Consider the following 16,369-nt stretch of genomic DNA (forward strand, 5'->3'; position numbering starts at 1 on the left):
ACACTTGATGAAAAATTTAATCACAAGCAATAATGCAAATGAACAATTTAACACGAGGAATAATGAAAATGAACAGCAGTGTGGTTTAAATAAGACCATTATTGGATATGAGTATGTAAACTAACTGTAACCTATAATATCAAATCTAAAGAAGGTCTTTGATAGTGCTTCGATACTTGAGAAAAAGGAAATTGACATATATAAGTTGATAAAGTTGGTTGAAATAATGTATTAAAGGAAAATCACAAATCATGCAAACCTCCGCCATGGCAACTTATTTCTCGAAACCAGCTTGCCTTTCCCACAATCAATCTGTGACAACCATGCGCGAACTTACTCTTAATGTTAGGGTTAATTTGGTCAACCTTATGCTCAACCTTGATCTTTACTTTTGACCTATGACTTTCAAAATTGAATCATTTCCACGTCTCAACGTAAAAGTTAATTCTTGAAAAATTGACTACTCTGAGTAAAATTATGGCAGGAGAAATTTTTCACAAATAAACAAACAAACAGACAAACGGACAAATGGACAAACAGACCAACAGGGGCGAAAACATAACCTACTCCCAACTTCTTTGGCGGAGGTAAATAGAAAAACACGCTGAGAGTTCAGACCTCCGCCACGGCAGCTTAATTCTCAAAACCAGCTTGCCTTTCATTGGGACCTATGAGGCATTTTAATGTTTCCCTTTGGCCAGAGAGTCATAGTAATAAAATGCTAGCCTGTATGACACGAGGGATCAAAGCACGTTTGAAGTCTGTGTGACAACCATGTGCAAACTTGGGGTAAAGGATAGTGTTAATTTGGTCGATCTTTTGTTCTACTTTGACCTTGACCGTTGACCTAGGACTTTCAAATTGAATCACTTCCACATCTCAACATAGCAACTAATTCCTCAAAGTTTCAGCACTCTATGAGTAAAATTGTGGCAAGGAAGTTCTTCACAAACAAACACACAAATGGACAAGCATACAGGGGCGAAAACATAACCTCCTCCCAACTTCGTTTGTGGAGATGATAACAGCCTGTGGCAAGATAGAAATGTTTGAAGTTAGAAATTTTGACATCAAGGATCGACACATAGCACCTTACTGGGCGTGGGTCGGTTGAGTAGAGGGATTAGGAAGGGAAATGATGATATGGGGAATGCAAAAAATACTGAAGAAGAAATGCAAAGGGCAAGATGGAAGTTGGCATCCCTTGAATGGAATGGCATGATAGCAAATATGGGTAAATAATTAAATATGAAGTTATGGCGTCCAGCAAGCAGGGAGGGGACAGGATAGCTACAGAAGCGGCATAACTTTATAAAAATACTTAGGATCTGGTTTTAGCTAAGAGGGAATATTTGATACTCAGGTTGAAAGTACTGTAAAATGAAATCAGTATAGGGGATATGAAGGGAGGTTACAATGTGACATAAGTGTGCCAATTGAACTAAAAATCAAGATCCAATGTACCATAAGTAGACCCGTGGTAATGCATGATTCAGGAACATGAGAATTATCAAGGAAGGAGCAACAGAAACTGGAGCGTACAGAAATGAGGATGCTGGGGTGGCCTGACGGAGAAGCTGACAAAGAAAGTATAAGTGTTGTGGTGGTCTAGATTACTGACATGACACAGAGTCAAGATTGGGATGGAATGAACATGTAGGCTATTACGGGAGATGATTTGATTAGGAGGAAGGAGTGAAGAGGGCTTGTGTGGAACTTGTTAGGGATGGAAGGTTAAAACTTCAAAAAGAAGCAAAGGATTCAATGCCATGATAAAGAGGAGGAGGATTTGGAGAATAACTTTGTGGAGGAAGGCGGTTTTGATAGAAATAGTTGGAGAAAACGCATCAAGGTAGCCGATCCCTTTCTTAGTTTAGGAACTTTAGGGGGATTAGTGGGGCTTCCTTCAGGCATAACCTTGCTTCAAATATTAATCTTTACAGTTTTCTCTTCTTCTCAGACATCAACAAAATGAATCGGATGATTTTCGCATTATCAATACTACTTGGGGCGATTCGAGTCCAGGACTGCGATGCCTATAGAATCCTGTTCATTGGTCCAGTGGGGACAAGAAGTCACAAGAACTATTTTTCGAGTATTATTGATGGTTTAGTCATGAACAACCACCACGTAAGTAATTTCACTTTTGTTATTAACTTTTACGAATACGGCAATATAATCGTCATTTCTGAATGAACCCAGAGGAAAGATTTCTCAGTAAAACCCTAGAATAATACTCCTCTTCTAGAAAAGAGCCTTTCTTAGAAATATCAATGATGTATGCTACTCTCTAAAATAAGCAAAATTTTATTTAATTTGATTTTTTTTTCAGAGAACACACACACATGCATATGTATATATATATATATATATATATATATATATATATATATATATATATATATATATATACATATATAAATACTTTATATATATATATATATATATATATATATATATATATATATATATTAATAAAAGTAATATGATGTTGACATTCTTGAAAATTTCAAATGACTTGAATGTGTTTCATTAAACAGCCTTGCAAAAAGTGTTTATTCACCCGGCAGGCCTTGCCTAGTATGATATCTTTGTAAACTTGCTTATATAATTATTTATAAAATGTTTTAGGTTAAAATTATTCCCATTTTCAGGCCACACTACCTTGATTAATAGAAACATGTTGCCATAAAAAAATCTTCCCAATAGAGAGTTTTTCCAAACTATTCATCGGTTCTTAATAGTCTTAAGGACTGATGCATACCAAAATGATTTTGCTGTTAGTTTGGAGTGAGGTAAATGATTCATTTGTATACTTCAGAGGGGCGATACATTTCTAATTTTACTATCATTTATCCAAAAACTCGAATTTATCTGAAACAAGAGAGTTGTCACCTTATCAAATATGCCTATTTGTGAGTTTTTCCATTGTGGACGAAGGTAACAACCTTTCTGATTAGCTTCGACTGGTTGACACATAAAATACTGCTTTCAGATGCGAGAAATTATTTTCCCTAAAACAAGAGCTTAGGTAGATTGAACATACGCTGTTATTCTTTAGAGAACTAGTGCTGAAAGTGCACCTCAAATGGCGCACTGTAGGCCTTATTTAAGGGTCTTTGCAACTTCCATTCGACCCTTGGCTGCACTCAGGTCTAAACTTCTATATGATTTATCTGAATTCCTCCTTCCTTTCCCAGGATACCAGATAACTTCTAATCAATCAATCAATCAAACCAATCCTTCCTTTCCTGTTTCTTGCTGTTCAATATTCTAACTTTTTACTTCAACGTAGAAATGTGAACTTTTACCTCAGTCGGACCTCGGTGGTGAGTGAATTTCTCAGTCCAAGCGGCAGGGCCTATGGACAATATTCAATAGGCAAATCAATCAATAAATCCCACTAGACATGTAGACGCTTTCTCTATTTTACATACAAATTTCTGACAGTAACTCTGACCTTTTGTTAATTTCTGTAATACGCGAAGTGCTATTATTGTACCTTTATTTAAATATGCTAGGTATAAATTTAAATTGCATCAACATTCAATTAAATGACAACTTTTATTCCATGTTACAAGTTGTACGAGTTGAAGGCCATGCTTTCTAATTTCTTTGCAAACATCTTTTTATATAGGAAATATCTATTTTGATGTTATTGCTGTTCTTAAAATATTCTATTTTTCCTTATTTCCTTTCCTCACTAGGTTATTTCCCCTGTTGGAGCTCCTGGGCTTATAGCATCCTACTTTTCCAACTAGGGTTGTAGCTTAGCAAGTAATGATAATAATAATGCTAATAAATCGAGCTAACACAAACCATAATTTTCCCAGGTAACATTCATAACACCTTTCCCGTCGGCAAGCGTCAAGGCGAATGTCAAGGAAGTCGTCGTCCCCGAGGGTGATTTCTCCAAATTCAACTTGAATCTCTTCGACGAAAAGTTCAGCGTGTCGGCGGCCACGGTTGATAAATACTACTCCATGTGCGATGAGACAGTGCAGAAGCCCCAAGTGCAGAGTTTGCTCGAGGAAAAATTTGACGTTGCTTTGTTATCCGCCATATGCTCGGAATGCTATTTTTCACTCATTCACAAGTTTCAGGTAATCACTGTTGGTTTTGATTAAGGTGGCTTTAAGGGACCTTGGCCTGTGTGTAGTATAGGTTTTAAAAGTTGCTTATGAATGACAGAGGCAAGGCACAGTGACATTGGCCTAGCAATCAGGACAATGCCCTAGAGCAGTGGTTCCCAACCTTCCTCCAGTGGTGACCCCACTTTAGCTTCACCATACTTTTTGCGACCCCACTCAAATATGAAGGCTATATTTTTTTTATGGAAAAATATAATTTATTAAGGTATAATCTTTATCATTGAATAACAAAAACCTAAAAATTCTCTTATATATATATATATATATATATATATATATATATATACACACATATATATATATATATATATATATATATATATATATATATATATATATATATATATATATATATATATATATATATATATATATATATATAATTTCTTTATGTAACACACACTGCATAATGGAATGTTATTGATATGTGTAACACAAGCATTATCTTGATAATAAAGAGTTACGTTCTTCATGTGATGGCTGAAACTGCTTTTCCATCACCAGTATCTCAATTCCCAGTGATGTTTTCGATACAGCACAACGTTGTTCATCTTCAGCATGGAGATTAGTTCTCAGCTTTAACTTTATTAAAAGTAAAGATGAAGATTTTCACTTCGAAGAAGAGAACATAACATTTTAAGCATACTTTCAGCCAAATTTAGATATCAAAATAACTGCTTTACTCAAAACTTCATCTCTGTTAGGGAATGAAAGTCAGCTTTGGCACTGTAAGATCTGATAACATCAATAAATTCTTTCAGGAACATTTGTAATTGTTGCATCAAATGGTTTATTTGAGGTAAGTTATGGGATAACTGAACCTTTTCTGCAAAACTGTGTTTGAATGGAATATCAGTATAATTTTCTTCAACAAAAGCATTAATGTGGTAAACGTAAAACTTTCTCTTTCATTCTTTACTCCCAAAGATCCAGCTTCATTAGAAGTCATTTAGTTTTTCTGCAATTTCAAGAATGCCGGAATTTTCTTCCTGAAATGGAAGATTAAGGGAATTCAAAATTGTGGAAAAATTTACTAATTATGCAGTTTTTGCACACATATTCATATCACCTAAGAAACTTGAAAGCTTTGTTCTTCCTTGCCGAGATAAGAATTCTCTTATCTCAGTATTCAACTAAAAAATATCTGCAAGGGATTACCTTTTGTAAGCTACCTTACTTCAGTTTGCAACATAACTTCATGCTTAAAATCCAGTATATGACACTTTAGCAAACAAGCGGTTGTTTAATGCATTTAACCTTATAAAGTTAACTGCTTTAACAACTGATTGCATAAGGTTTCACATCTTTGGCAATGGTTTTGCAAAAAATACTTGACGATGTATCATGCAATGAATTCCAACAGCTTCCGGAAAAATATTTTTTACCTTCTGTTGAAACCCAGATTTACAACCTGTCACAGAAGGTGCAACATCAGTACACATACTACCGACATTTCCCCACGTAATTGCTTTTTAAGAAATTATCCAATTTTTTTCTAATATACCACAGCTTTAGTTGTTTCTAATGGTCTGCAAGAGAGAAATTCACCCTTAAAATCGCCATTGTTTACATATCGCACATAAACTAATAATTGAGGAAGATTACCTATATAAGATGATTTATCAACTTTTAATGGGAAGAGAACAAGTGGAGATGTACAGTATGATTAGAAAGCGTTATAATTTTTGAGGATTTAACTCTCTCATCTTCGATTACGTCATGAACGATGTCTTTTGCACAAGGTAAAAGTAATTAATTCCTCACCAATGCCATGCTGAACTCAAAATGATGTCTTAACTTATCTTACGTCATTGATTCTTCTGAGAGCACTTCACTGCACATCAAAAATTGAGTTTTTTTTTTTTTTTTTTTTTTTTTTTTTTTGCTTTTTTCCCCTGCTGAGATAAAGCAAGTATTACCGATGTTAATGTAGTCCTCCATATATTTCTGCTTCCCTTTGTTGTTTGCCATTGCCATAATTGCAACAACCTTTCTGTAAAATCAAACGAGAGAGAGAGAGAGAGAGAGAGAGAGAGAGAGAGAGAGAGAGAGAGAGAGAGAGAGAGAGAGAGAGAGAGAGAGAGAATAAAATCAGCCAATTAAGACTTGCTATTGACAACTATGATAATATAAGTGAAAATGCTATGAAAACATAATTATAAATACAAATATGTGTATTCATTTGTGTCTTTTATATATTTATGTAGTGCACACAGTCATTATACACTGATACATACACATACACAATTCTCCCCTCCTCTCTCTCTCTCTCTCTCTCTCTCTCTCTCTCTCTCTCTCTCTCTCTCTCTCTCTCTCATTTAAATTTTTTTTAGGGAATTTGAGTCTATATTTATCTGCATTTTAAGTAATCACCAACAACTCATTCGTCATTTCTGTCTTATATATGCATGTCTTACTGCTGCTTAGGTTTTTAAACATCAATTTTTTTGCATATATGAATTTATTTTGAGTTTCCTTATTTGTAGTTAAATATCGCTTTTAATAGATATCATAATTAATAGATAATTCAAACATCATACATTTTCTATTACACAAATACAAACAGAAATCTCAGATATAAACTTAAATATGGAAATTTATAACAATCTTGAACGTAAAAATGCCCCATACCTACAAATATCCAAATACATATTCCTTGCTTGTTCAAGCCGACTAGTACCACAGTGACATAGACATGCCAGATGCAATCTCTTTAATTAACAAAAATGATCATAAAGACACACACACACACACACACATATATATATATATATATATATAAATATATATGTATATATATATATATATATATATATATATATATATCCAAAACACTATGGATGGGAACAAGTATAAAATGCAGCTTAGTTAATTCTACAGATAAGGCCCTATAAATACTTTTTCACAGAGATAATCGTTCTTAGTAAACCTTCTCTTTACAAAATGTTCTGAAAAGGCCAATAGAGAGCAACGTAGTGTACATGTGAAAGACCGGCCCAGTTGATCGGCAGATTAAGATATATGCAAAGGAGGGAAACAATTCAGTTTGAGGATGGCCTTTCTCTCCTTTCTTTTTTAGATTGATATATACCACCTCGTGTCGGAATGAGGAAAGGTTTTGGTAAAGCCTACAGAATCATCTTAATCAAATGATATCAGCGAAATCCCTTTAGATTATTACCCTGTCTTCACGACCCCAAGAAAATTGCTTGCCGACCCCAAATGGGGTCGCGACCCCAGGGTTGGGAACCACTGCCCTAGAGACTGACCATATATTATATGATCAGCGCCCAAGGCTCCTCTCTACCCAAGCTAGGACCAGGGAGGGCCAGGCAGTGGCTGCTGATGACTCAGCAGATAGACCTATAGGCTCCCCAAAACCCCCCAACCTTCACTCACAAGGATGGTAAGATTGCAGACACTAATGGCTCTAACGAGTCTGAGCGGACTCCAACCCCCGACTGGCAAACATCAGGGAGAGACGTTACCAATTAAGCCACAGCAACCTACAGTAGTGTGAGAGAAAGAGTAGAGGGGCCTCTGAAATCTGCCAAAGGCAAAGACAAACGAAGTAGTAAGATTTTTCTTCCTTCAAGAGGCTGGGAGTTTGCCACTTCCTTTATTGACTTTAAGTTTGCTGGCTTCTACTTTCTTCCCTTTGTCTACTTTTCCAGATTCCTTTACAATACATATAATATGTCAATTCCTAGTCCCTTGATATTTTTTCTGATTTACGAAAATCCACTTTTCTCTAATCATTCCTGACTTTTGCACGTCTTGCTGTCCATAACGCTTCTGAGTACTTCTTCTATTTACATCTTAGATTCTAAGTTCTGTTGGGTCATTAACCTTTCTCTTTTCATTTACATCTCTCTCAAATATCCTCTTCTTTATAACCAGGTTTCTCACTTTACCGCAGATATGCCACAGTATTTCTACTTCTAATTCCTATATTCCTGTTCTTCCCTAAACTTTTAAGATTTCCTCCAATTTTTTTCCCATTCTTCTCTCATCTTTAGATTTCTCACTTTTATTCTGCCCAATTAACTGATACGTGTATAAATTCTATAAAAATATTTTATACACTGATCAGGGAGTCAAGTCTCTGATATTAGCCAATTCCCTAAAAAGGACAAAGGATTACAAAGATTATTTAACTTTATTTTAATTTATCTACATTTATGTCATTTACCATATTTATTTATTCCATAACTTTACTCATCTGTTTACTTCCTTAATATACTCAACATATTCTTTTTAATTCTTTATTTACGTATTTTATTCATTTACCGAATACTTTCATTGATAACATTTTTGACGAGACCCTAAAATATCAGCTCAAAGACAGGGGGTCATCACCTAAATGTCAGATCTTCCGAATAGTTTTTCCACTCGTGTCGAAGTGGCTAAAATTTATGCACAGATACAAAACCAACTAATAAGAAATTTTGTTTACAGATCCCATTCATATCAGTGTTGCCATTAGACCTCTTGGCAGAAACAGGTAGCTCTGTCGGGAACCCAATTTTCTCCTCTTTTCAAGCTCATCCCTTCTTGGACTTTGATCATCCGTTTACATTTTGGCAAAGAATCAACAGCGTTTTGTGGGACACTATGAGTTTGCTGTATATGCTAAATATCTACCAAGAGTAAGATTTATGAATTATTTTTCGTTTGTTTAGGTATAATTTATACCCTTCCACCCACATGAGCAGATATGATGTATGCTTGAAATTTGTAGATGTTCTTAAGCGTCATACAAACCCTCGTCCTTTAATTAGGGAAAGATTGTTTCAGCATGAGCTGAAGACGAACGTCAGATCTTGGATAACAAACAGTTATCCAGCAAGCAGTTGTCCAGCTGGTGAGGGTGCAGGGTGAGGAGCCCCTCGCCCATTTTCCAGCTGAAGAGCTTCCTTTTTTTTCAGTCACTGAAGAGTACAGATGTACTGTCAGTTCCTTATCAAACTTTTTCCTATTCTATTACAGGCAATGAATGCCATTACGATCATTGAATGATGGACTGGAAGCAAGAAGTTTCTGTTTGCCGGGGAAGGGTGAAAGATGCAACAGGTTCATGGCTAAACTGGCTGTAGAGCCTCATTCTCTTTGTGCATCTTGTAGGGGACATAATTGTTTGCAATCATCCCCATGCATTAAGTCCATGTCGTGGCGTCCTGTGCAGTGGCAGGTAAACACCCTGAAAGGGAAGAAGCAAGAGAAACCTTTGCCAGTATCTGTCTTGGCAATACCCAAGAAGACACCAATGAAGTCTTTTGTGCTTGGGTCTCCTCTGGGGGTGTGACTACTTCTGCCGCTACTGTGCATCATCCCTGGATTGATCCCCAGGGTGTATGCAGCAGGAGCAAGGAGCTCTTGGTTCTGATTTAATGGGCTTTTTAGGTTTTGGAGCCGTGTGGGTAACTCCCAGTGTTCACCTCACCCCTTCAGAGTCTGGAAGCTCTTTCACCTGTGACAGTGCAAACTGCTGATGATTAGTTTGACCTGCGGAAGTCTTGGGCTTCCCTAAGTCTTTCAGGTAGGCTCTCCATGACTTTGTTGAGGAACTAGTTTCCCCCTATGCAAGAGTCTCAGGTGTTCTTGGTGATGCCAGTAGTGAAAGGTGTAATGGTACCTCAAGTGTCAGGGACTCCAGTAGCCCCTTTCCAAGCCACAAAACTATTGTGAAAGCCTGTAAAGGGACTCCCATGCCTGCATAAAAGGTGCCGGCTCAATGAGGTGTTGGCCCCGTAATAGGGTGTAAGAAGACCACCAAGGCTACAGTAAGTGCTGTCCCTGTGCCCAGGGTTACCCTAATCCTTGACCAGGGCCCAGTACATCCCACCCCTTTCCATGGGCTCATCAACCCGACCTTTGTGCCTGGCGGTCCAGGGCCAGTATTTCTTGCTTCTTCTATGTCCGTGGCTATGCCTTTGGCACCGCTCATTGTGGAGCCATAAGGTCCTACAAGTGTGCCTCCGTGACAGTGCGTTCAAGTGTTATAGCTCCTGTTGGGGCAACCCATGTGGTTTCTTTGCTGATTGCTCAGACCTCAACCGCTCTGCTTGCAGAGCTTAGAATGAGAGTCTGGAAAAGGAAGAAGTTTGCATGCTGTTCTTCCTCCTCTTTGTCCTCCGACTGTAATTCTGACACTTCATCTAAAATGAAGGAGAAGAGGAAGAAGAAGAGGAAGAGGTCAAAGAAATCTAGCCGTAGCCACAAGGATAGGGTTCCTTGCTACACTAACTCTCTCGAATGGGGTGGATGGGACCCGAGTGGCTTCTGACGACATGGTGGATGCAGTCACGGCTCTATGACACGGCCACGGGAGCTGGTGCACAGGGCTGGATCTTGGCTACCATGGCAAACCTAGCCACTAAGGTAACCCCAGCCACCAGGGTAGCCTCAGGTATCCTGGTAACCCTGTCCACCTCAGCGGCCCTGGCTACCCTGGTAGTTGTACAGGACAGGTATGTCAGGGCTCCGTACACAGTTTGTTCCCAGATTGATGAAGGGGGTTTGGCAACCTCCTTTTTCCTCTCCTTCAGGACTTTGGATCTTGTTAATTTGGCCTTGGATCGAGCTGATGATCCAATCTGCAAATCTGAGGACTCCCTTAAGTCCAGTCAGTCAAGTAAGATCCTGCTCCCCATCTACTCTCCAGGCAGAGAATACTATGTCAGCCCTTTTGTAAGTTGACCCCCTAGTGTGCGTGTTAACTCCCTCTCAGCCTCTGAATCAGCAGCCATGGAGGCATCTGCCCTAGCCTCTCTCCATGCTGTAAAGTAATTTGCAAAGTCAATGAAATTATCAACCCCAGAGTCATTGGAGAAGCACAAGAGTTTTGTACTGTCTGGTGGGAAGTTTGTGATCTTCCTGGATCACCAAAGAGCAAACCAGTGGGTTAACTGAGTTTTGAAGAGATGGGATGTTGTGGTTTCTAGATTCTCAAAACAAATTACCCCAGAGGTGGTGTTGTCGTTGAGGAACTCATCAGTGTGAGGGACATGTCTGTCTTTCATTTTTTGGAGTCATGTGCAGGCAGCAGTGGAATCTTGGAGGACTGCTCAGCAGTACTCCCTGATCCAGAGCATTGTGTCCTTTAGGGTCACCGGCCCTACGTGGCCAAGCCAGCAGGATCGGGATCAAGGAAGGGCACCGCACCTGTTAATCTGAGACCCTGATCGGGATTGCCCGCAACCTCTTCCCAAAAAGAGCCTATGCATGCACAGCCTTTCTGAGCACCCAACCTGGTCATTTCAGGAAGGGTGGTGGTGGGAAGCAGGGAGGGATAGGGAAATGCTGATGCCGGCGTTCCCCATCTTTCGCTGCCCAAAATAGGGGGACGCCTGTCTCGGCATTGGGGGACTTGGCAGAGCCACGGGGTTGAACTCTTGTAGCGAGTGACCTTCAGGACAGTTACTTGCTACCTTTTCAAGACTGTCAGCTCCCTATCTCAGTAACCGATAGTTTTCGTTGGACCATCAAAAATTGCCGAAAGCCCCGGCTGCAAGAAAAACGTGCTCAAAGTCGTCGAAGACGAGTTCCCAGGCTTCTAAAGTCAACTATTCCTGGTGGATAAGACGACTGGAGGCTGGAAAATGGTTACTGAGCTTTCTCCTCTGAAGAATTTCGTTTGTCAAAGGAAGTTCAGGATGGAAACAATATGGGGTGTGCTGTCTTCCGTCAAAGAGGGAGACTTTATACTTTCAGTGGATCTGAAGGACATGTACTTTAAAATGCCCATTTATCAATTCTCTTGAACGTATCTCCACTTCTCCCTCTACGGTTTGGTATACCAGTTCAAGTCTATGCTTTGGACTGTGTACGGCTCCCCAGGTGTTCACCTTGGTTGCAGCTTGGGCCCATTTACGAAGGATACGTCTGTTGATTTATTTCAACGATTGGTTGATCCTGGCCTCCCTGGAGAGGTAGTTGCTATAGGAATGGAATTGGATTCTTGCATTTTCCACGAATTGGGGATTCTGGTAAACTGGGAGATGTCGAATCTCATACCCAAGCAGAGGTTGAAGTATTTGGGTATGTTGATAGACATGGCAGCAGCGAGAGTCTTTACTTCACACAATCACATTACCCAGCTTTGGGAGGTTTTATGACTATTCTTGTTCGAGACAAAAGTATCAGCACCGCAAGACAAAAGTACCAGGTCGGTGTGGGCAGAGTCTTCTCGATTACCTTTCGTTGCTGGAGAAACTCGTTCCACATGGGCACCTCCACCAGAGATCCCTTCAGTGGGGACTGAAGAATCATTGGTCAGTTGAAATGACTCCCCTGTTCTGTTCTGTCCCAGTGGGGTAGGAGGTTTAGGCTTATTTGCCCTGGAGGTTTGACAAGTAAAACCTCTCAGATGCATTGGAGGAGGGGTGGGGAGCACACTTGGATGACCTGATCATCTCAGGTTTTTGGACCAGAGAAGAAAGGTATCTCCACATCAATGTTCTCAAAAAAAAAAAAAAAAAAGCAGCCTTCCTAGCATTGCAAGCATTCCAAGAATGTTGAGAATGTCAATAAGCAAGGGGCATGGTCTTATGCCTTCTTTGCAGGCTGATGATGTAGATGCACCTCTTGGGGGCATTTTGTGCCGTAGAGTTGTCAACAAGGTACAGTCTGGGCAAGGGGAATGTACTAGCAGACACACATAGTCGCCAGGGATAGGTTGTAGGGTTGGAGTGGTCCCTACATCATCCTTATATAGCAGAAAGGTTTCTTACCTTGTGAGGCTCTCCAGGGGTCGACCTGTTTGCCATCTGGTAGAACGGAAAGCTCCCTGTGTTCTGTTCCAAACCCAAGGGCTTTGCTCGAAGATGTAGCCGGGCTCTTCATTTATAAGGGTTACCCAAATTTCAAGATGTTAAAAAGAACTAGTGTAACAAGCTTTGAAAATATAGTAATAAACTGTGCAAAAAAAAAAAAAAAAAAAAAAATAATTGCAATAGTTTACAAACCACTGAGAACAAATACTAGTATCTTCGAAAAATTCAGTGAACTCATTGAGGTGATTATTAATGAAAAAAGTGAATTGATTATTTGTTGAGACTTCAGTCTTTGGATGGATGACGTATCAAATCTTGAAGCTTCAGCATTTAGTAAGTTATTGGAATCATATCAATTGGTGAATATTGTTGATTGTGCAACTACTTTGAGTGGCTTTACGTTGGACCTAGTTTTAAGCGATGGAATGAATAACATTATATCTGATATAAATAAATATAAAAGAGAAGTGCACTATCTCTCCAGTGCACAAACTTATTAGGTTTAGACTACCTCTACAAAAACATGCAGTAGTGAAGTAAGTAAACTTTTACATATAAATCAAACTTATATATCACCTTTTGTATTAATTGAAGAAGTTACAAAGAAAATAAACGATACTATCTGTATTCCCTGCGATCATGATATCCAACGTTTTTTTGGGTGCTGTGCATGTTGACTGCCTTGTCTGACTAAATATGATACCATGTGTCCACTGACGGAAAAGACTAATTGTTGAAGACCGATCTCCTTGGTTTGATGGGGGAGACTTTAGAGAAAACGAGGGACAAAGACGTAAAGAAAGAAAGTAGAATTCGTTAAAAACGGAAAGTAGATAGGTAGAATACAAAACTGCAATGTGCCAATATAAAAACATAAGCTACTAAGAACGAAAAAAGTGAATACTATAAAAACCCGCAAAGCAGCAACAAAATTAAAAAAGATATATTGTTTCCTAAATGGTATGATGGGAAATGTAAATAAAAAAAAGAACAAGGAAAAAAAAAAAAAAAAAAAAAAGGCTACCCGAGGGGTAGCCTACAGTGACCAGAACTAGAAAATGATTTTATAGTATTCTATAAAAATAAAATAGAAAGTATAACTTAGTCATTTACAAATATTCAACATCAGATTAATGCTACACCAGATACACAAGATAAAATCAACGAGATTCAATAATATAACACAAGATGATGTCACCAGGATTATCAAGAGCGCAAAGAAAACAAACACTGCGATCGATCCAATGCCAATAACTGAAGTAAATGGAGAAACAAACTTTTCTAGTCTAGTTGATATAATTACGAGAATAACAAATACAAACATCAATGAGCGTGAGTTTCCCAAATCTGAGAAAATGTCTATAGTCATACAGTTCTGAACAGTGCTCTAGATTATCAGGAATTAAGCTCGTATAGACCTATTTCGGACCTATCCTTTATCTCAAAAGTGCTTGAATACGTAATTCTTGAACAACTATTAGTCACTTAGAAGAAACAGAAGCTTTGCCAGACAACCAGTCTGCTTACAGAATATTATAATCTATTAAGACAGCGATATGTTCTGTTGTAATTGATATGATGGGAATGATGGATGAAAACAAATGTACTTTAATGTTACTTGATCCCAGTGCTGCTTTGATACAGCTGTGCATGAACTGCTTCTAAATGATCTACAGTCTATCAATATTGAAGATCAAGCTTTTGAATGCCTAAAATACTATTTGGTTGAAAGACATTACTGAGTGCAAATTGGAAACTCGTATTCATCATATGGACCTTTAAACAGAGGGGTACCACAGGGGAGTTCACTGGTCCCAATCTTTTTCTGTATCTATACTATTAGTCTGTCAGAAATACTACAAAGGCATGGAGCGAAGTTCAAACTATTTGCAGATGATACACAATTCTACTTCTCCATAAATGATATAGACGACCCTACTGAATCTCTAAACCGAATTCTTGTATGTTAGGGAATGGATGACAATCAAACAACTAAAATAAAATGAATATAAAACCGAGTTTATAGTTGTTGGAAAGAAAAACAGCGTAAGAAACTTTATATTCAAGTAAACATAAATAACGACTCTGTCCATAAATCTAATAAACTTCTTAATCTAGGCCTATCTCTTGACTATAAATTGTCTTCCAATGCCAAAACAATTACAGTATGTAGAAAAAAATTGCTGGTTATCATCGTAGAAACATTGCTTTTTTAAAAAAGTACCTGGATGAATATTCTGTAAAGAAACTTTTGATAAACTGTTATTACCAGGATTGACTACTGTAACTATCTACTACAATTTACCAAAAGTGCAACTTAAGTAATTACAAAATATTATAAACAGAAAAGGAAGACTGATAAAAGGTGTCCAACCTCGAGAAAGGATCACTCCTATACTAAATTTCATTGCGTTACACAGCTGCCCATTAAAGCGAGAATTAAGTTTAAAATTTGTACAATTACCCCTCAAGTTATATAGAAGTAAACTGCATCATAGCGTGTGGCCAACAAATCGTGTTGGCACGAGAATAGTTACAGATGGTTTTAAATTATTGGAACCTAGATATATGTCAATTGTAGGCCCTAGAGCCTTCAAATATGCGGCCCGAGACTATAATAAGCTCCCACTAGACATACGAAAGGTTGAAAATATTAAAAGTTTCAAGAGTAAAGTGAACTCCCCCTTTTTTTTTAAGTGCTCCGATAATGTGGATTTGACAATAAACGAGCAATATGCGGTGCGAAATACGGAATGCTTTAGAACGAACATGATAAAATGACTGTAGAGAAGTAGGATTCTGCTGTATTGAACCAGAATAGCAGCCCGTAAATAAGTACCTACCTACCTACACTCAGAGAGAGAGAGAGAGAGAGAGAGAGAGAGAGAGAGAGAGAGAGAGAGAGAGAGAATCAGCTTATTACCGATCTTGTTTGCTTGCTTGTTAGATTGAACTACCGTATGTAAAGCACAGGCTCTTGCATTGACGGTCTGCAAGTATACGGTCAGTGGCCACTTCTTCACCGCTTCGTATTGTGATAGTACAGGTCAGGCCCAATCACTCTTTCATCCTATGAAAGACAGGTAGGAGGATGCTAGGGCCACCACTTACATCCTGTACATGTCAACCAGTAGTCACTCCTCCCGGGGAAGAAAATGAACCATCCAGTTAAGGTTCTCAGGGGAATTACAACTCACCAAGCCTCAATACTACACAGTATTCTTAGAAGTTTTATTCCAGCTGTGACCAAGTTGTGGAATGATTTTCCTAATCGGGTAGTTGAATCAGTAGTACTTCAAAAGTTCAAATTTGCAGCAAATGCTTTTATGTTGAACAGGCTGACATAAGTCTTTTTATAGTTTATATATGACATATCTGTTTTGACGTTGTTACTTACTGTTTGTAGAATGATTTATTATCAATCTGTTCTCTTTAGTTATTTAT

General features: G+C 38.3%; 1 protein-coding gene across 6 annotated transcripts in view; it reads left to right on the plus strand.

Annotated features, from left to right (window-relative positions):
- LOC137621487 (UDP-glycosyltransferase UGT5-like) overlaps positions 1-16,369 on the plus strand; it is a 59,537-nt gene that overhangs the window by 27,862 nt on the left and 15,306 nt on the right. For all 6 annotated transcript variants that reach the window (XM_068351824.1, XM_068351822.1, XM_068351820.1 and 3 more), the window contains exons 2-4: positions 1,961-2,130; positions 3,834-4,103; positions 8,610-8,800. In XM_068351824.1, coding sequence (XP_068207925.1) covers positions 1,972-2,130; positions 3,834-4,103; positions 8,610-8,800 — 620 coding nt within the window. In that variant the 5' untranslated portion in view covers positions 1,961-1,971. The remainder of the gene's footprint in view (positions 1-1,960; positions 2,131-3,833; positions 4,104-8,609; positions 8,801-16,369) is intronic.

The sequence above is a fragment of the Palaemon carinicauda genome, chromosome 28 (assembly GCF_036898095.1).
Source record: "Palaemon carinicauda isolate YSFRI2023 chromosome 28, ASM3689809v2, whole genome shotgun sequence".
In the NCBI taxonomy this organism is placed as follows: Eukaryota; Metazoa; Arthropoda; class Malacostraca; order Decapoda; family Palaemonidae; genus Palaemon; species Palaemon carinicauda.